General features: G+C 40.7%; 1 protein-coding gene across 1 annotated transcript in view; it reads right to left on the minus strand.

Moving 5' to 3' along the window:
* The window catches only part of rttn (rotatin), a 91,415-nt gene that overhangs the window by 42,446 nt on the left and 28,456 nt on the right, over positions 1 to 20,513 (minus strand). The window contains exons 18-25 of the mRNA XM_061965622.2: positions 17,861 to 18,032; positions 15,570 to 15,669; positions 12,854 to 12,939; positions 12,310 to 12,427; positions 10,416 to 10,512; positions 10,270 to 10,335; positions 9,993 to 10,181; positions 4,237 to 4,479 (exon numbers count right to left, since the gene is read on the minus strand). Coding sequence (XP_061821606.2) covers positions 4,237 to 4,479; positions 9,993 to 10,181; positions 10,270 to 10,335; positions 10,416 to 10,512; positions 12,310 to 12,427; positions 12,854 to 12,939; positions 15,570 to 15,669; positions 17,861 to 18,032 — 1,071 coding nt within the window. The remainder of the gene's footprint in view (positions 1 to 4,236; positions 4,480 to 9,992; positions 10,182 to 10,269; positions 10,336 to 10,415; positions 10,513 to 12,309; positions 12,428 to 12,853; positions 12,940 to 15,569; positions 15,670 to 17,860; positions 18,033 to 20,513) is intronic.

Consider the following 20,513-nt stretch of genomic DNA (forward strand, 5'->3'; position numbering starts at 1 on the left):
TGGAAACATTTTTGTTGTTTAAATGTGCTATACAAATAAAGTGGATTGGATTGGATTGGATTGATTTAACCTCCAATTCCAACCCTTGATGCTGAATGCTAAGCAGGGAGGTAATGGGTCCCATTTTTTATAGTCTTTGGTATGACTCAGCCGGGGTTCGAACTCACAACCTACCGATCTCAGGGCAGACACTCTAGTATAGTATATAGGCGTATTGGCAATTGCCCTTGAAAATATGGCTTTATCGCAGTTGGTACAATAGTTTTTACATGTTTTGCAAACTTTCAATTTGGTATGAAATCGATATGCAGACTTAAAGCATTGCCAACGATACCGTTAAGTAACATTCAAAGAACGTAATATGTAAGGTTTTGTGAACCAAAAAATGCTTGCCGTTTGCACCAATATGGAACCAAACAGCAGCTCAAATGCACCCTTCAGGTAACGTTAAATGCCCCAAAAAACCCAAAAGGCTAACGTACCGCATCATTCTGTGAACTAAAAATGGTTAGCTGTATTAGGTGTAAACAGCTTTGGAAACGTGATCACAGATCACTCTGAGACAGCAAACACACTTGTAATAAATAATATTAAAAAAACAACTGCATTTAGTTAGTGTAGTGATTTCAATATCAACTTCATTTACATGCTTAATTAATTACATTACACATATATGTACTAGGGTTGTACGGTATACCGGTATTGGTATAATACAGCGATACTAATGAATCATATTCGGTTCTATACTGCCTCTAAAAAGTACTGGTCCCCCACCCGTCGTCGTCATGTCATGCAGACGAGCATGTTGGGCAGTGCATAATCACGGAGTAGTAACCAGCAGACACAGTGTGTAGACAAAAAAGGGAGAACGGACGAATCTTGGCTAAATAACTAAAGATAAAGGTAAAGTTACAACACTGAAACGCCCTCAGGAAGAGGTGCTTTGAGACATGGCTAGCTAGTTAGCGGCTAGTGTCTGTCCGCAGTCAGCAGTGTTGTAACTACGTACTTCAAAGTCACTAATCTTTGTCTCCATGGAGACATTTCAAGGCCTACTGATATGCAATTTTCTTATTTAAACGGGGATAGCAGGTCCATTCTATGTGTCCTACTTGATAATTTCGCGATATTGCCATATTTTTGCTGAAAGAATTTAGTAGAGAACATCGACGATAAAGTTCACAACTTTTGGTCGCTGATAAAAAAGTTGCCTGTACAGGAAGTAGCAGACGAGTAGCGTGACGTCACAGGTTGTGGAGCTTCTCACATCCGCACATTGTTTACAATCATGGCCACCAGCAGCGAGAGCGATTCGGACCGAGAAAGCGACGATTTCCCCATTAATTTGAGCGAGGAGGAAAGATTTGTGGATGAGGAAAGTGAGAGTGAAGGACTAGAGAGCAGTGGGAGTGATTCAGATAGGGAAGATGCCGTGAGAGGCGGGTGGGACCTGATATTCAGCTGCGAATGACTAAAACAGTAAATAAACACATGACATATATATACTCAATTAGCCACAACACAACCAGGCTTATATTTAATATGCCACAAATTAATCCCGCATAACAAACACCTCCCCCCTCCCGCCCATATAACCCGCCAATACAACTCAAACACCTGCACAATACACTCAATCCCACAGCCCAAAGTACCGTTCACCTCCCCAAAGTTCATACAGCACATATATTTCCCCAAAGTCCCCAAAGTTACGTACGTGACATGCACATAGCGGCACGCACGTACGGGCAAGCGATCAAATGTTTGGAAGCCGCAGCTGCATGCGTACTCACGGTATCGCGTCTGCGCATCCAACTCAAAGTCCTCCTGGTAAGAGTCTCTGTTGTCCCAGTTCTCCACAAGCCAATGGTAAAGCTTGACTGTCATCTTCCGGGAATGTAAACAATGAAACACCGGCTGTGTTATCCGGCATAACAGTCAAGGGGTGCATTCTACGGTGGGGGTGCGCTATCCGGCACAACACCTGCCGCAATACCCCGCTTCCCACCTACAGCTTTCTTCTTTGCTGTCTCCATTGTTCATTGAACAAATTGCAAAAGATTCACCAACACAGATGTCCAGAATACTGTGGAATTTTGCGATGAAAACAGACGACTTAATAGCTGGCCACCATTCTGTCCCAAAATGTCCTCTACAATCCGTGACGTCACGCGCAGGCGTCATCATACCGAGACGTTTTCAGCAGGATATTTCGCGCGAAATTTAAAATTGCACTTTAGTAAGCTAACCCGGCCATATTGGCATGTGTTGCAATGTTAAGATTTCATCATTGATATATAAACTATCAGACTGCGTGGTCAGTAGTAGTGGGTTTCAGTAGGCCTTTCAAATACATTAATTTAAAATATTATCCTTGTAAGACGAGTGATAACGATACTCGCACATCGGAGTCATGACAATGGACATATTAAAAATGGTCTATAGTTGACAATGTCAAGACAAGATTTCAATATGTCCGATCTTCAACCATTATGACAATCATCTCAACTTTGAACACACTACACACAAGTGAATGAACTGCATACTTAGTCAACAGTCAACATGTCACACTAAGGATGGCCGTATGAACAACGGCAACACTGTCATAATCCTGTGCCATATAGTGAAACCACACTAAACAACAATGACAAACACAATTTGGGAGAATATTTGCACCGCAACACAACATAAACACTACAGAACAAATTCCCAGAATTCCCTGCAGCACCAACTCTTCCGGGACGCTACAATAAAAACAAACGCCATTGGTGGATCTACACCTAACATCCACTGTAATGATACCAAGTACAGGAGCGTACCTAGTCGATACTACTATGATTACATCGATATTTTTTAGCATCACAAAATCTTATTTAGTTTTTTCTTTCATTTATATTATGTTAAATTTATATTATGTTTATAAATTCAGGAAATATGTCCCTGGACACATGAGGACTTTGAATATGACCAATGTCTGATCCTGTAACTACTTGGTATCATATTGATACCCAAATTTGTGGTATCATCCAAAACTAATGTAAAGTATCAAACAACAGAAGAATAAATGATTATTACATTGTAACAGAAGTGTAAATAGAACATGTTAAAAGAGAAAATAAGTAGATAAATAATTCATTTTCTACCACTTGTCCTAATAATTTTGACAAAATATAGAATGATAAATGACACAATATGTTACTGCATATGTCAGCAGCTAAATTAGGAGCCTTTGTTTGTTTACTTACTACTAAAAGACAAGTTGTCGTTTGTTCACTATTTTTTTTAAGGACAAACTTGCAATAAGAAACATATGTTTAATGTACCATAAGATTTTTTGTTAAAATAAAGACAATATTGAAATTTTTTGTGGTCCCTTTTATTTAGAAAAGTACCAAAAAGTACCTAAAAGTACCAAAAAACATTTTGGTACTGGTACCGGTACCAAAATATTGGTATCGGGACAACACAAGTTTGGACACCCCTGTGCTCGATAGTTGTTTTTTGCTAATGTTCTTCTGGTGTGGTTACGACCGACAATAAACAGCTTTGCTCAGTAAAGTGATCGAAGGACCTAATGTCCTCTTTAAAGTGTCTTGACAGATACAATAATCAAACAGTGTTGACAAACATTGTTTTATCTGTTGCGACCGCTTGTTGTCAACCTGTCACACCTGTCACTCACTTGCACAGAATAAATTGTTATCTGTTTTTTTGGTTTGGAGTTTTGGTTGGATTTTATTTTCTGTGCGGCATAGATTTGCAGTGTGCAGAGGAAGTGTGAGCAGTGCGCAATTGCACAGACACACACCTGAAAGGGAACACTGCTAGTAGTGTTTTTCAAGGTTTCATTTTAGGTCTTCTCTTTTTCATCATTTTGGGCTATTGGCCTGTGAGTTCATTTAAAAAAAACTAGTGGTTTGCAGCAGATTCTAAAAAGCACTAGAGTGCAGTCATAGAGATGATCTTTGACTAGCTCTTTTGCAGAAGATCCTTAAAAACAGCAGCGTGCTCCTGTAACTCTGACAAAATAAATAGACTAAAATCATATGTCTACTGCAAAGGACGCTGGTTCTCCGACATAGAGGAAATGAGACTAATAGTGAATGGAGAAGTCTGGCCCCAAGGCGCTTAATTTTCTGGCAATGTGGCCCCTAAAGCAATTTAGTTGAATATTTCTGATGTAATGTATTTAGTGTCATGTATCATGTAAACCACATAAATCTCTACTCGTGTTTTTACCTGGTCACAGCAGCCTGCCAGCTGAGCGATTGTAGCGTTTCTCTGCATCTGTAGGTAGGCGTGTGGGGAAGGGCCAACGTTTCAATCATTAAGTAGAGGTTAAGCCTGGAGAGGGCGGAGATCACCGAACTGTGCCCCGCCGCCGTCAGCACAGCCTGGACGCAATCATGCAGGGCGCTGGGAATGTGGGTCGCTCGCAGTGATGCAACCTGGGTTTCCGACAGCTTCAGGCCAGCATGGAATCTGCGTGAGCGTTGTTGCACAGAGCGAATGGTTAAACACAAGGCAAAATAAAAGCCTGCTTCAATTGCAGAGCACAGCGCTTTTTGAAGTGCAAGGCAAGCCTCCTCTCGGAGGGATTACACAGCAGCGCACACCAGCTTTAGAAAATATAAACATGTTAAGTTACATAAGTTAAAGGGGAACATTATCACCAGACCTATGTAAGCGTCAATATGTACCTTAATGTTGCAGAAAAAAGACCATATATTTTTTTAACCGTTTTCCGAACTCTAAATGGGTGAATTTTGGCGAATTAAACGCCTTCCTATCATTCGCTCTCGGAGCGATGACGTCACGTTGTGACGTCACATCGGGAAGCAATCCGCCATTTTCTCACTTTCGTTGGTGTGTTGTCGGAGGGTATAACAACACGAACAGGGACGGATTCAAGTTGCACCAGTGGCCCAAAGATGCGAAAGTGGCAAGAAATTGGACGAAATTTGTTCAAAATACGAGGCTGTGGGGAAAGCCGACGAAATGGTCAGTCGTTTGTTCCACACACTTTACCGACGAAAGCTATGCTACGACAGAGATGGCAAGAATGTGTGGATATCCTGCGACACTCAAAGCAGATGCTGACATCAACTCCAAAACTGGACAGATCAGCTTTCAGGAAAAGAGAGCGGATGAGGGTATGTCTACAGAATATATTAATTGATGAAAACTTTATTCATTACTCGCGGTTTTACGTAAATTATTATACATAAACTGTGTTTACCAATAATTTAGCTTAAAAACATTTATTTTTTTCAATCATTCGAGTACATTCGGGTAGTCTTGTGTAATGCAGTATTTTGTGTCTATTTAGGTATGGTTAACCTGAGTGCTGAAATCGTGGAAAAATATATGTTCTTAGCGCGCCTGAAATGGGCTGTCTGCACTCTCAAAGTGCATGTTGTTGCCAAATGTATTTCATATGCTGTAAACCTAGTTCATAGTTGTTAGTTTCCTTTAACGCCAAACAAACACATACCAATCGTTGGTTAGAAGGCGATCGCTGAATTCGTCCTCGCTTTCTCCCGTGTCGCTGGCTGTCGTGTCGTTTTCGTCGGTTTCGCTTGCATACGGTTCAAACCGATATGGCTCAATAGCTTCAGTTTCTTCTTCAATTTCGTTTTCGCTACCTGCCTCCACACTACAACCATCCGTTTCAATACATGCGTAATCTGTTGAATCGCTTAAGCCGCTGAAATCCGAGTCTGAATCCGAGCTAATGTCGCTATACCTTGCTAATCTATCCGCCATGTTTGTTTGTATTGGCATCACTGTGTGACGTCACAGGAAAATGGACGGGTGTATATAACGATGGTTAAAATCAGACACTTTGAAGCTTTTTTTAGGGATATTGCGTGATGGGTAAAATTTTGAAAAAAATAAAATAAGCCACTGGGAACTGATTTTTAATGGTTTTAACCCTTCTGAAATTGTGATAATGTTCCCCTTTAAAGGCAAAATGTCTCTATATTTTTTAGTTCTAGCAGTGGCAGAAAAGAGCAGAAAATATATAGAAAACATTTAACAAGGGCAGAAATTAGTAGGAATTGGTATCATTTACATTTGAACCGAAACTAGTACCAAATCAATGCTTGAAATACTGTGGAAGTGCTTTAAACGTGTTAAACTGCATTTCTGCATAATTGCTGGGTTGCATATGACATCAAATCCATTTTGCTTCATCGTGGTGTAATTCACATTGTGGTCGATGCTTGAGCGAAGCATTAAATCAAGGGAGCTAGGCGTTAGTAAATAAAGAGTTTGAGTTGAAATGCTGCTTTATTGTGCTGTTCCAAGCGCTCAAATCGAGAAAAAGGAAAGAGCTTTCAATGGAGTTCCGACAGAATTAGTAGTACGCAATTTAAACATAGGCAATTACGAAAGTGGGTCAGGGGAATGGCCCTCAAAAATATCACTTTCATCATCTTGTGGAATACAGTCAAACCATACTTGTGTTAGCAAAGATAACTTAGTCAAAGATTTGTTTGAACATTTGATGTGTTTGAGAAACAGTGAGAGATGACGGGCGGGTGAGAATATTTGTTCCCACCAGCCCAACTTACAGGCTCAGTACCTGTAAGTTGGAGTTTAGCCCAATAGACGAGAGGGTAATTTCCCTCTGCCTGCGGGTGGGGAGACGAGTCCTGACTGTGGTTTGTGCTTATGCACCAAACAGCAGTTCAGAGTACCCGCGCTTTTTGGAGTCCCAAGAGGGAGTACTGGCGAGTGCTCCCCCAAATGATTCTCGTTCTGCCGGGGAACTTCAACGCTCACATTGGCAACGACAGTGAAACCTGGAGAGGCATGATTGGGAGAAACAGCCGCCTGGATTTAAACCTGAGTGGTGTTTTGTTATTGGACTTTTGTCGAGTCATACCAAAGACTATAAAAATGGGACCAATTACCTCCCTGCTTGGCACTCAGCATCAAGGGTTGGAATTGGGGGTTAAATCACCAAAATGATTCCCGGGCGCAGCCACCGCTGCTGCCCACTGCTCCCCTCACCTCCCAGGGGGTGATCAAGGGTGATGGGTCAAATGCAGAGAATAATTTCGCCACACCTAGTGTGTGTGTGACAATCATTGGTACTTTAACTTTTAACTTTAACTTGTGCTCATCAGAGATTATCGATAACAAACACAATGTTCAAACATAAGTGTGTCCATATGTGCACATGGAACCAGAAAACCCTAGGCCGCAGTTTGATGATTGACTTTGTGGTTGTGTCATCAGATTTGTGGTCTCATGTTTTGAACTCTCGGGTGAAGAGAGGGGCGGAGCTATCCACCGATCACCACTTTGTGTTGAGTTGGCTACAATGGTGGGGGAGGATGCTGGTCAGACCTGGCAGGCCAAACACATTGTGAAGATCTGCTGTGAATGTCTGACAGAGTCTTCCGTCAGAGAGTTTCAATTCCCACCTCTGGAAGGACTTTGAACATGTCACGAGGTAGGCGCTGGACATTCAGTCCGGGTTGACCATGTTCTGTGCCTCTATTGTTGAGGTAGTAAACAGAGTTGTGGCCGCAAAGTGGTTGGTGCCTGCTGTGACGGTAATCCCAGAACCCGCTGGTAGACACTAGCGGTGAGTAATTATTTAAAGCTGAAGGAGTCCTATTGGGTCCTTTTGGCTCATGGGACCCTAGAAGCAGCGGACAGGTACCGAAAGGCTAAGCGGTGTGCAGTTTCAGCGGTCGCAGAGGCAAAAACTGGAACAAGGGAATAGTTCGGGGAACCCATGGGAAACGACTTCGGGACGGCTTCAGAGCGATTCTGAACCGCAATCCGGTGCCTTAGAAGGGGGAAGCACTGCACTGTCAACACCGTTTATGGTAGAGATGGTGTGCTGCTGACCTCAACTTGGGATGTTGTGGGTCGGAGGAGGAAAAACTTTGAAAACCTCCACAATCCCACCGACACATCGTCCTATGAGGAAGCAATGCCTGGGGAATCTGCGCTAGACTCTCTTATTTCTGGGGCTGAGGTTGTTGATGTAGTTAAAAATCTCCTTGATAGCAGTGCCCCCCGGGGGTGAATGAGATCCGCCCAGAGTTCCTTAAGGCTCTGGATGCTGTGAGGCTGTCTTGGTTGACAAGACTCTGCAGCATTTTGTGGTCATCGAGGGCTGTGTCTTTTGATTGGAAGACTGGGGTCAGGTGGTGGTTCCTCTCTTTAAGAAGGGGGACCGGAAAATGTGTTCCAAATATCGTGGGATCACAATCCTCAGCCTTCCTGGTAAAGTCTATTCAGGTGTACTGGAAAGGAGGCTAAGCTGGATAGTTGAACCTCGGATTCAAGAGGAGCAGTGTGGATTTTGTCCTGGTCGTGGAACTGTGGACCAACTCTATACTCTCGGCAGGATCCTCGAGGGTGCATGGGAGTTTGCCCAACCAGTCTACATGTGCTTTGTGGATTTGAAGAAGGCATTCAAACGTCTCCCTCGGGAAGTCCTGTGGGGAGTGCTCAGAGTATGGGGTATCGGACCGTATGATTGTGTGTATCGGTGCCAGAGCTTGGTCCGCATTGCTGTCAGTAAGTCGGACCTGTTTCCAGTGAGGGTTGGTCCAACCCTCACGGGAAACGGGTCCGAAACGGGTCCGACTTACTGACAGCAATACGGACCAAGCTCTGGCACCGATAATACAGGGAACGGACCGCCACAATCATACGTTTCCAATCAAAAGGCTGCCCTCTGTCACCGATTCTGTTAACAACTTTTATAGACAGAATTTATAGGCGCAGCCAGGGTGCTGAGGAGATTTAGTGGCTGCAAGATTAGGTCTCTGCTTTTTGTGGATGATGTGGTCCTGCTAGCTTCATCTGGCCAGGATCTTAAGCTCTCACTGGATTGGTTTGCAGCCAAGTGTGACGCGACTGGGATGAAAATCAGCACCTCAAATTCTGAGTCCATTGTTCTCACCCGGAAAAGTGTGGGGTACCATCTCCGGGTTGGGGAGGAAATCTTGCCCCAAGTAGAGGAGTTCAAGTACCTTGGAGTCTTGTTCACGAGTGAGGGAAGAGTGGGTCGTGAGATCGACAAGCAGATCGCTGCGGCATCTGCAGTGACCCTGTAGTCGTGGTGAAGAAGGAGCTGAGCCGGAAGGCAAAGGTCTCAATTTACCGGTCGATCTACGTCCCTATCCTCACTTTTGGTCATGAGCGTTGGGTTGTGAACGGAAGGACACGAGTACAAACGGTCGAAATGAGTTTCCTCAGTCGGGTGGCGAGGCTCTTCTTCAGAAATACGGTGAGAAGCTGTGTCATTCGGGAGGAGCTAAGCAGCTGCTCCTCCACATGAAGCCACATGAGGTGGTTTAGAAATCTGGTCAGGATGCCCCCAGAACGCCTTCCTGGGGAGGTGTTTAGGGCACGTCCGACCAGCAAGAGGCCACGGGAAAGACCCAGAACACCATGGGGGGACTTTTGTCTCCCAGCTGCCCTGGGAATACCTCAGATTTCCTCGGGAGGAGCTGGACGAAGTAGCTGGGGAGAGAGAAGTCTGGACTTCCCTGCTTAGGGTGCTGCCCCAGCGACCTGACATCGTATAAGCTGAAGAAGATAGATGGATGGATGTTTGGAGATGGGTCTTTGTGACTTTTATAATGCAAAATATGTGCCTTGGTTCTAAAAATGTTGCAAAACATTGTATAAACTAACGGCTATAACCTCGGACACGGCATTAGCTCTAAATGTTCAGTTATGGTATGAAATTTAGCAATCAAACTAATTTAGAAAGTGTTAGAGACATGCTCATCTGTTTCAATTAGGTCCCATTAGAGGGGAATGAAGACAAATGAAACAATACAGCAATCCCATTCGTAAGCATTTGTTTCAGTGTCATGCTGTTTAGATACGATATAGATTGCAAATACTGACTGAGCTTTTAAATTTCCAAAGCCCATCTGTTGCTGGACATGTTCGTATTTCTTTCGATTGCAAACAAATGGCTGCAGACAACTAATGAGGACAGGGAGTATTACTCAGGATTGTTGACCGAGTCATGTGGCTCCTCAAGCAGGTTGTCGATCCCGCAGTGCCATGCAATGTTCCAAGCCACCTGCAGAGCTTGGCGAGTGGGGGCTAGGGTCAGTAGATCACAGGACGGTGCGAGGACGCAGCAGTATGGGCTGACTGCATGGTGACTCGCCGCCTGGAATGGGATGTTGTATCTGAAGGCAAAGTGATGGGGAATAAAGCTTGTGAGCAAGCATATAAAACAAAAGATAGACGGTAACTCATCTTAGCGTTAACGTTTACCTGCGAATTACTGATAGCGGGAGTGAGAAAGTTGGAGAACAGCCATCCCTCTTGGATTTGTCCGACCTGATACACCAACATAAATCAAGAGCTCATGCAAAGGTTCTGAACGGGTGCACGCACAATAAAAAGATGTCACTACTCACCATATTTCCATGCTACTTATTTCATCAAAGAGCAACAAACTCATCAGGACAGCCGCCTCATTCACGTTGTTATTGTTGGCCTTCAGGATTAAGGATGCTGTAATGATGCCAACACAGGCAAAACAATTTAAAAAAATAAAATCAGGAAATGTTGGTTTTATAATAAGTCACTATAGCTTGATTGAACTAGTTACAGCCGTAAAATGCTATACACAGCTCAAAGACCACAATATGAGGAACACATGCAAACCATAATGACATTTTAGAAAAATAGGCACTAACTATGGTTGCACGATTATGGCCAAAATAAAATCATGATTAGTTTTATTAATATTGAAATCATGATTATTAACAACGATTATGCATTATGCTAGGTAAAAGGTACTAGTGTTTCCCAGAGGTCTTCAATTTACTTGCAGTAATGGTGTGAACGTGATGTCATCATGTAATTTGTAATGAAATGGGCTAAATAGACATTATCCACATATTTATACACACAACTTTGTGTTTATGTTAATTATCAGTACTATTATTTCCTTGTTTTACTCATGACATGATGCCTTGAGTTCTATTCCATTTTGGATGAGTTTTTTCAGGACCTTAAAAAAAGTCCTTCTTCCGCGGATGGCTTGTGCGTTAACAATAGGACACACCCGCTTGACCGAATCATACATTTGATTGTTTGCAGTGTGAAACATGTATAATAAATAAGAAAGTACAAAAATATAGCGTTAGTTAGAGTAACAATTGTACTCACAAGAGAGCAATTACATTTCTGCATTCCCTGGATTCACTCGCATGCGCAGATGCAAGGGGCACATTGAATCTAAAGGGGAGCACGTCTCACCGATGTTTGCATTCAACTGAAAATTGTCTCCAGATTATAGCCGGTAGTCCTTCTGGTGCGATTCAAGGTAAACAAGCAAAACAATGTGTTGCGCAGGAGTCCACACCTGTCACCATCTAATAAACAGTGGTGCGGCAAGAGATGGTCAGCGTGGTCATGGAGCTCTGTACCGTTACACAGTGGCCTCTGGCGTGGGCAGCCCTGAAGCCCCTTTATAGGGCTTAACGATGCAAGCCGCTGTTGCTTTTTTTATGCCACGGTATGTGAAAATGCTTAATTTGATATGTAGCGAAGTCTGCTTTTCAAAAGTTAATATCAACGATGATCACACTCATTTAAACGTGGCAGCCAAGATCATGGTGGTTATTAAAACGGGATTAATTGTGCAGCCCTAGCAGTTTTTCTTGACATTGTCAGCACATTTTCTCCTGGAAGACTAGTCTAAAAAAGAAATGTCTTATATTTGAGGTCTAGAGATTTATTTATGACAGCTAAACCAACAGGTAACGCCAAAATACTTCTCCAAAAAGAGGAAACACGCTTATGCCTGTCACTAACGCAAACGATATATGATGAATGGAATTTTACTGACACTGAATACAATGTGTTTTTGAGGTGTCTTATATTCAGGGTTGTCGTATATTAGGGTCAATACTGTAATTCAACAATAAAATATCTTTATGACTATGGTTGTGGTTTATGCTACACTGCATTACTCATACTATTTTGGTTAACATACTAAGCAAAATAAGTGTGAATCATATTGATTACATTATCATTTAAAATAAAAATGTTCTTCTTTAAAAATAAGTATTATTATTTTTGCTAAGGAAGGATTTTTGATATGGCTCTTCTGTTGAATCTCATGTGATGTCCAATTGTCCATAATGAAGTGGCAGGCGAGTGTTGTCACAACACGGCTAAAAGCTACGCATTAGTAAATAGCTTTGTATTTTTTATGCAAATGCACGCCTAAGCTACACCACACACAGAGACCATAATATGCGAGCTCATTACTTAATGAGCCGTCTCGCAAAAATAATTTACCTCGAAGCAGAGTGATGAGCAGGATGTTGCGCTGCGCAAGGGCGTTCCTCAGAGACGGATCAGCATACACTAACTTCCTCAGGATACACACACACGGTTCCAGCATGCAATCCAAGCTCTGCGTGAGCAAACATTGCAAGGGTAGCCTCACACATATTGTACAAGTGTGATTGAGCACAATTGAGCAAATAGCACCTGCAGACAGGTCATTGTATGTCTGCTTCAATGTAGCCAAACAGGCCTGGACACAATATCTGATTCAAAAGAATGACCGGCAGGAGCTGGAGGGCAAAAATCACAGCCGACCGGGGCCTGTCTGACACTGTTAATACAGGCCATTTCACCCTTCTATCATTCACGCCTCAGTGGGTCTCCTTGACATCCACTGGCAACATATGAACTCATGTGTGCGCATCAACGAGGTCGTGTAGAGGCAATTATTGTTGACTGCACGCACCAGCGCAGCATTCCTTCCATCTGGCTTCAGGTTCACAGTGTTTATCTGTTTATTATTTTAGCAAAGCAAGTTTTTGTTTTTTTTTACCTTATTGCCGTTGACGCTACCGATAAGGAAAGAAATGGCTTTGTCTGTTATTCCGAAATTCTTCAGCACTGGATGCATTGTTGTGTCTGCAGAGAAGGAAAGAAACATACTGGTCTTAAACAGAAGCACATGTTTTAGCTATTGTTTCAAATTAACAGTAGTGGGATTGGTGTGTGTGATTGATGTCATCTGTTCATTATAATTCAATACAATTCAAAATAAAACTTTGATCAAGCTCTTTTATGTCCTGTTTTTTTTTTCTGTTGAACTTTAAAGGACTGTCGGTGTTTAGATTTGACGACTTGTTCACTCTCACTCATAAACACATTATAATGCAGCTGGTCTGCCAGAGAATAAGAAGACAAAGCAGAAAGGTTCGGTGTTGCCTTTGTCGCTATATTTAGCGAGTAATCAAACCCTTTTAGGTTCTCTTTTTCTTTTTTTTTTAAAGCGACTATCTACAAATCTAGTGGAGACTTTTGGACACTCTGAAATGAAAGCACAAATCGCTCTTCTAGACAAGTACTGGCTGCTACTGTGGCTCCACTGCCATCTAATTAGAAAATTGTTTTTTGTTTCTTTAAAAAGATAAAAGTAGTTTTAAACATATTTGTTTTGGTTTAAACATTTTCACACACAACACATGGCTATTGCAAATTCAACCATTAGGTGACCCCCACCCGTAGCGCTATGTATAGATTGCAGTCCTGACAGCATTTTATAAAAAGGTCTATCATAACTGAGAACAATTATTCAAACAAAAAATTATTCTAGCGGGTAGATAATTGTTGTGATGCACGCTCACCAAATTCAACAATAAATCGTTACATAATGGCTTGGCCTGGAGGACTTCGGCACGCAAATAACACGGTGCATGCTGAAAAGAAAGCGGGTTGAACATGGTCCATAAAACATAATCTATGCAACATTTTAACCAAAGCACCACCATTACATGTAATGTAGACCACAAGGTAGTGTTTTGAATGTAGAACAAAATCATAGTAAGACCCCCTTAAAAGTAACAGTCGAGTGGAAAAAAAGGTTGCCTCTATATTGAAGCTATTATCACATATATATATCTGATTTATGACACCAAAAGGCTTACAAAGTTTGCCAGTAAATAGATATGATCAAAATAGTATCAATCTCATGGAGATTCCCAGGCCATTTTTAGAGATAATGAGCTAGCCAGACACGTCATCACGTGACGTAGCGGTAGGAACCACATATCCCTTCATCAACAATACAACAATGCAAATCATTCAGACTTTGTGAGAGCCAATAACAATTACTTTGGGAAAAACTATGATGCAGAACCTTATATTTTTTATCCTGAATATAAGGAGAATGAGCTACAAGTTTTAGAAGCTCTACTAAACAGATCCAGCATTTAAACACTAAGCATAATGGCAGTATTGCTAAGTGCTAAACAAGAAATACAAACTACAAACATAGTAAAACGATAGCTTACCGTACAATGTCTGCTCTTACTTCGATGACGACTGATAAGATACCCATATCATTCCGTTTATATGAAGAATCAATCATAATGCACACCAAGGGTTAACAAGTAACAGTCTCCTTGCAGACACTGTCTTTGGTTGTGTGTGTTTGTCTCCATCTCTGTGTATAAATTGAATGTCACAGATGAGATAATTTCCAGATGAGAGGCATGATTTATAATCTAGATTAACTTTGACGAGCCGAGATGCGATGATGCGGGAGCAGCAGGACATCGCTGCCAGCTCACAATAAAGGCAGCAGAGGGCTAGTTAGCAATCAAAATGTTATCAATTTGTCTGCGTTAGCGCTTATAAAAACAACATTGGAAATATTTGGTCAATATTCAGGTCACGATGTGTATGAAGAGTATTGTTAGAGGGTTTTGTGGGCAAAATAGAGAGCCTCATTGACTACAATGTTAACATACTTTATATGGATTTACTTATTTACGACTTAGAATGCATAAAAAAAGAAAAACATATCTGTTCATGTCTTGTATAGGGATTTTGAATGATCGACAGCACATCTCTCCCTAATTTTTACCCATTGCGTTACTCCAGTGCTCCAGTGACGTCAATCTACGGAAATTAATGAAGACATTCGGAGTGGAATATTCAAAATGGCTGACTGAATTTGTGGCATTTTGTGATGTTTAAATGGTATGTTCACATACTTTGAGGATTGTAAATACAATTGGATATGGTTTAATTGATACAATGAAACACAAGTATATAAAGTCAATTTGTTTTTCCACTTTACTGGTACTTTAAAAGGGCTGTTTGCAACCTTTACGCCCAGAGGGCGCTAACTTTCCAAAGTGTTTTAAGCATTATATCCCACCCTTATACGGCTTTTAGTACGTAATGACGTAAACTACGCCCGTACGTAACACGTGCAAGCACATTAGATTTGTGTAATCAGTTCAAGCCTGCAGTATTATATTTCTTTGCAACTGCAATTTGCTGCATTGTTTTTAACTTCAAGACTGTGATGAGAGTGAGAAAAAGAGAGAGAGAGTTGTCAAACCAATTTAGAGAGAGTAAGGGCCCGGGAAGTAACCAGTCAGCAGTTTTTCTTGAGAAACATAAAATGCTTTCTCTGGTTTGACAGCACTCACGCATAAATAAGGTAGGAAGCGCAGATGTAAACTAAAAGGTATTATTTATGAAATATATTGAAGTGTAAGGATTTTTTTTCAATAGAGAATGCTAACCTTGCAGAACCACAGACAGTTGCTCGGCAGAAGATCTTCTCAGCGGCATGTCAACAGTGTCTGAGGACAGTATACAGAAGAGCTTCTCCACCGACTCCACCTTATTAACATGAAACATAAGATGCCACAAGTTGTAAGGATTTGGCATGCATTTCATAATCGTTCAATATTATCTGCTTTGTTTCAACAAAAGGTAAAGCAACAGCGGTAAACAGCAATGAGTGAAAGGCTTCGACCTAAAACATTTATCTCAATGCACAAGAAGTTTTTGTATCTTGGAGTAATATGAGCCTGTCAACATGTGACAACTTTTCAAAAGTCTCAGCTGATAGCCAAATGTGAATTTTTTTTTTTTAAATTTTACTGAGAAATTACACAAAAATTGCAAAGAAATATTGAATTTAAGAGACTATCTTTGCATATATTTTTAATATTTTAACAAAAATATAAAAACATAATAAACAGGCTTATCCAATGTTTTAAATTCATTAAATCAATCAAAGTTTACTTATTTAGCTCTTAATCGCAAGTGCCTCAAAGGGCTTCACAAACTCAAAACGACATCCTGGCAAGGAAAAACTTCTAAGACCCCAGCTGGGGAAAAAGAAGAGACCTTGAGACAGGACCGCCGATGTAGAGACCCCCCCTTCCGGTGAGCAATGGGTGTCGAGTGGGTAATATTATTGAGTTGTTAAATTAATAGATAATGTGGCAGTCCAGTCTATCGAGAATCCAACAGACAGTGATAGGGGGATTTGTTGTGTTGTTCCAGCCAAAGGACAGCCATCTACCAATTAAAAATGTATAACAACAAAAATGATTTTGGCCATAACGTCTAAAAAAGGGGTGTCCAAAGTGTGGCTTGTGGGCCATTTGTGGCCCTCAGTTCAAGTTTTATTGGCCCACAGCATATTGTCGAAATACAATTAAACCAAAAAACATAACAAAAAAATTTAATTTCATATTTAGATTCTTATAATACACTTTTTAACTTACAACACAAACCTAACACCAAATTCTGTCTTTAAGTATGTTAAATGTTTGTATTTAGTGTTTTTTTATAATATGGCCATGCATGCTTTGACTTTTCAGTATGTGTCGCTTGGTGAATAAGGTTTAGAGACCCCTAGTCTAAACATAAATACACAAATACAGTACATACACTCACACACTCATGGTACATACATCCACACGCACATTCACTGTACAAACATACATATACACATACTGTACATACACAAGCACATATGCATACATACACTCATGCATATAATCACGTTTCATCAAACATGTATTAACGTTGTTCCCCTAGGGCAGGGGTCCCCAAACTTTTTGACTCGGGGGCCGCATTGGATTAAAACAATTTGGCCGGGGTGTATATGTGTAGCTATATATATATATATATATATATATATATATATATATATATATATATATATATATATATATATATATATATATTTCTCGCGCACTAATTGACTGAAAGAGCGTGCACTTGCCCGACACTGCAGCGCGAGCGCGATGATGTCACGTTATTGATGGGAAAATGCATTTTTAGACAATATGATTTGCCTGAACGGCTAGGAGACACAGAGAGTAAAGCGTGTACCCAACGTAAAACAAACAGGAGTAAAATAAACAATTGGTAACCCCACTTAAAATGCTGCATGAGACATTGCACATTGATATAGTTCTGTGAAAATGATTGTCTTCTGTGCAAATATAAAGAAAGTGACCTGTGTGTGATTTACTGCAGTACTGTCAGTCTTTTATTTTTGGTTTGTTGAAATTGTTCGCACATTGCACAGCTTTTATTTTTCTATCAAAACACAGAGATGCCAAAAAGGCAGGGAGTAACTCAACCCTCTTGAATAGTTTCTACCTCAGTTTGTATGGTTTGTTGAGTTAGGACAGTGTTAATATGTGGAATTGACAAATTAGGTAGTTGATACATAGAATCATTTTTATTGATGCTTTATTTTGTTTTTTGTTCAATCCTTGATTGGCTGTGATTTAAAGTTTAATTGCGTTGTAGATACACTGAGATTAAGTCTAAGTTCTTTGTGTTCTTCATGGTGTTTTTGAAACTGCACTTATTTTTTTCCTCAGAATTTTCAACTAACTTGAAGTGTTTTGTCAAGAGATTTTTCTGTGATGTGTACATTTTCAGAATGTGCTTGTTCTTTTTTGGGCTAAAGTAAAATAAAACAATCTGAAGTTGTCGTAGTTGGAATAGATTTTCTTCCATGCGGCCCATGAGCTAAAATGAGTTTGACACCCCTGATCTATACCTTCAGTAGCGACTTGCTGCTGGTGTCGAGTGACACCTCCACAGGGTGTCTGAGGCAGTAGAGACTTGGAAGCGAGGAGGTCACTGGCGGCTCCAGCTGTGGTCTGGCGCAGTTGGTGTCGCCAGCTCCACTTAAGTGGGGTAGGATATGTCGCACGGCTGCTGTTCTCACCCTGTTTACAACAAACACAAGACTTAATTGAAACCCCGCACAGGAAAATAATCAGCATGAGCACATAAATCAACTTTAGTGGTGTCAAAAAACAGCACTTTATCTTCATAATGACGGCACACAAGATGCCTCAGAAGTGAAGTATTCCTCACACAATCACTAACAAAAGCTTTAAACAGAGCAGACAAAATCTGTTCAAAATTCACCAAGCTCATCGACTGGCCGGCTGCGAATTTCCATTTGCATCAATATTCATAGACTGGGACTGAGTAGCTGTTTTACACAGACCTCGCAGATCATTTAAATGACTTGATGAGTCGATCGGCAGACAGCAACGGACAGCAATAATGTGTCCATCACAAAAGTCTCAAGAGTGTGTCTGCTTAACTTAAAAAAAATGTTTTTTTAAACTACAGTTGTGCTTCCTAAATTGAACACAACCGTTGTGTGAAGCTGGTTGACATGTAATTTGTTTTAATTGCAAAACTCTCCCACAGGAAATCATGTAAAGTGATCTAATGTGTTCCAGGCTCCAACTGTCGCCCATAATAAAACATTTATTACTATACAATTTAGGGAACATTTTAATATTCCTAATTGTTGCACATGCATAAAAAGAGGTTAACCGCTGTATAATAAAACTACAATTAAGTCAGACTATTTGCCTTTTCATGAAGCCTGACAGACAAGTAAGAAACACAGTGTTTCTCATGCATTATTTAAAGATTTGGCACGAACTGATACACCCTCGCTTATAAACATATGACAGGACGAGACTACTGTACAGTATGTGGGAATCCAATTTATCATTACAACTCCGTACAGCAGATGGAATTGTAAATATGTTTCTTAACACATCCCAAAAGCACCTGGTCTGCCAGAGCATAAGAAGAGGTGGCACAAGCAGAGATCAGTGTTGCCAAATTAATGACAACTGAATTTAACGACCCTTCCAGATTTACCTTATCATAAAAGCGAACAGCGACATGTTCCCATTTTACTGGGGACTGGAACATGAAAGCATGCATCGATACAGAAGAAAGCTTTTTTCTAAAGAATTTCTAAACATATTTGGGGGGTTTTTGCACTGCAAATTAGACAATGTGACCAAACACCACAGACAGATTACAGTAAGGGCTGCAAAAATTATTTGATTAATTTAATTTAAAAAAAACAGATTTATATTCTGTTGTTTCGATTAATTTTTTAATGAGTAACAAATGAAAATGGATATAATCCAGACATGAAGTGCTTGAAATGTAAAATATGCAGATGGAGTTTAAGCACGGCCATTGCAATGGAGCACACATGAGAGCGGTGTGGGTGCAGTGATCTGTGTGGAGTTTATTGTTATAAAAATGCACAGTTGTTAAAAGTGCAGTTTCAATGTTCATTATGGAGGAAGAATGAAGGTTATGGCAAGCAGAAACATATTTGTTTACTTTAACTATTTTCCCTGAAATACGCATTGAGGCTATAAAGTTTGTTTTGCCATTTATTTGATTATTTGAACAAACTAAGCGAAAGATTACTCGATTATTGAAATAATTGATAGCTGCAGCCCCTACACCAGTCCTGTCAGAAACAATGAAGAAGGCATATTTTTTAAATATATGTTATATAATAATTCATATTATTATAATATTATTGTATAAAGACAGTATTTTTTCCATACACACACACACACACACACACACACACACACACACACACACACACACACACACGCACGCACACACACACACACACACACAGTCGTGGTCATGGCTGTCTTGAGTTTCCAATAATTTCTACAACTCCTATTTTTTTGTGACAGAGTGATTGGAGCACATACTTGTTGGTCACAAAAAACATTCATGAAGTTTGGTTCTTTTATGAATTTATTATGGGTCTACTGAAAATATGACCAAATCTGCTGGGTCAAAAGTATACATACAGCAATGTTAATATTTGGTTGCATGTCCCTTGGCAAGTTTCACTGCAATAAGGCACTTTTGGTAGCCATCCACAAGATTCTGGCAAGCTTCTGGTTGAATTTTTGACCACTCCAGTTGACAAAATTGGTGCAGTTCAGCTACATTTGTTGGTTTTCTGACATGGACTTGCTTCTTCAGCATTGTCCACATGTTCTCAATGGGGTTTAAGTCAGGACTTTGGGAAGGCCATTCTAAAACCTTAATTCTAGCCTGATTTAGCCATTCCTTTACCACTTTTGATGTGTGTTTGGGGTCATTGTCCTGTTGGAACACCCAACTGTGCCCAAGACCCAACCTCCAGGCTGATGATTTTAGGTTGTCCTGAAGAATTTGGAAGTAACCCTCCTTTTTCATTGTCCCATTTACTATCTGTAAAGCACCAGTTCCATTAGCAGCAAAACAGGCCCAGAGCATAATACTACGACCACCATGCTTGACGGTAGGGTTGGTGTACTTGGGATTAAAGGCCTTGCTTTTTCTCCTCAAAAGATATTGCTGGGTATTGT

The sequence above is a fragment of the Nerophis lumbriciformis genome, linkage group LG07, assembly GCF_033978685.3.
Source record: "Nerophis lumbriciformis linkage group LG07, RoL_Nlum_v2.1, whole genome shotgun sequence".
Classification (NCBI taxonomy): Eukaryota; Metazoa; Chordata; class Actinopteri; order Syngnathiformes; family Syngnathidae; genus Nerophis; species Nerophis lumbriciformis.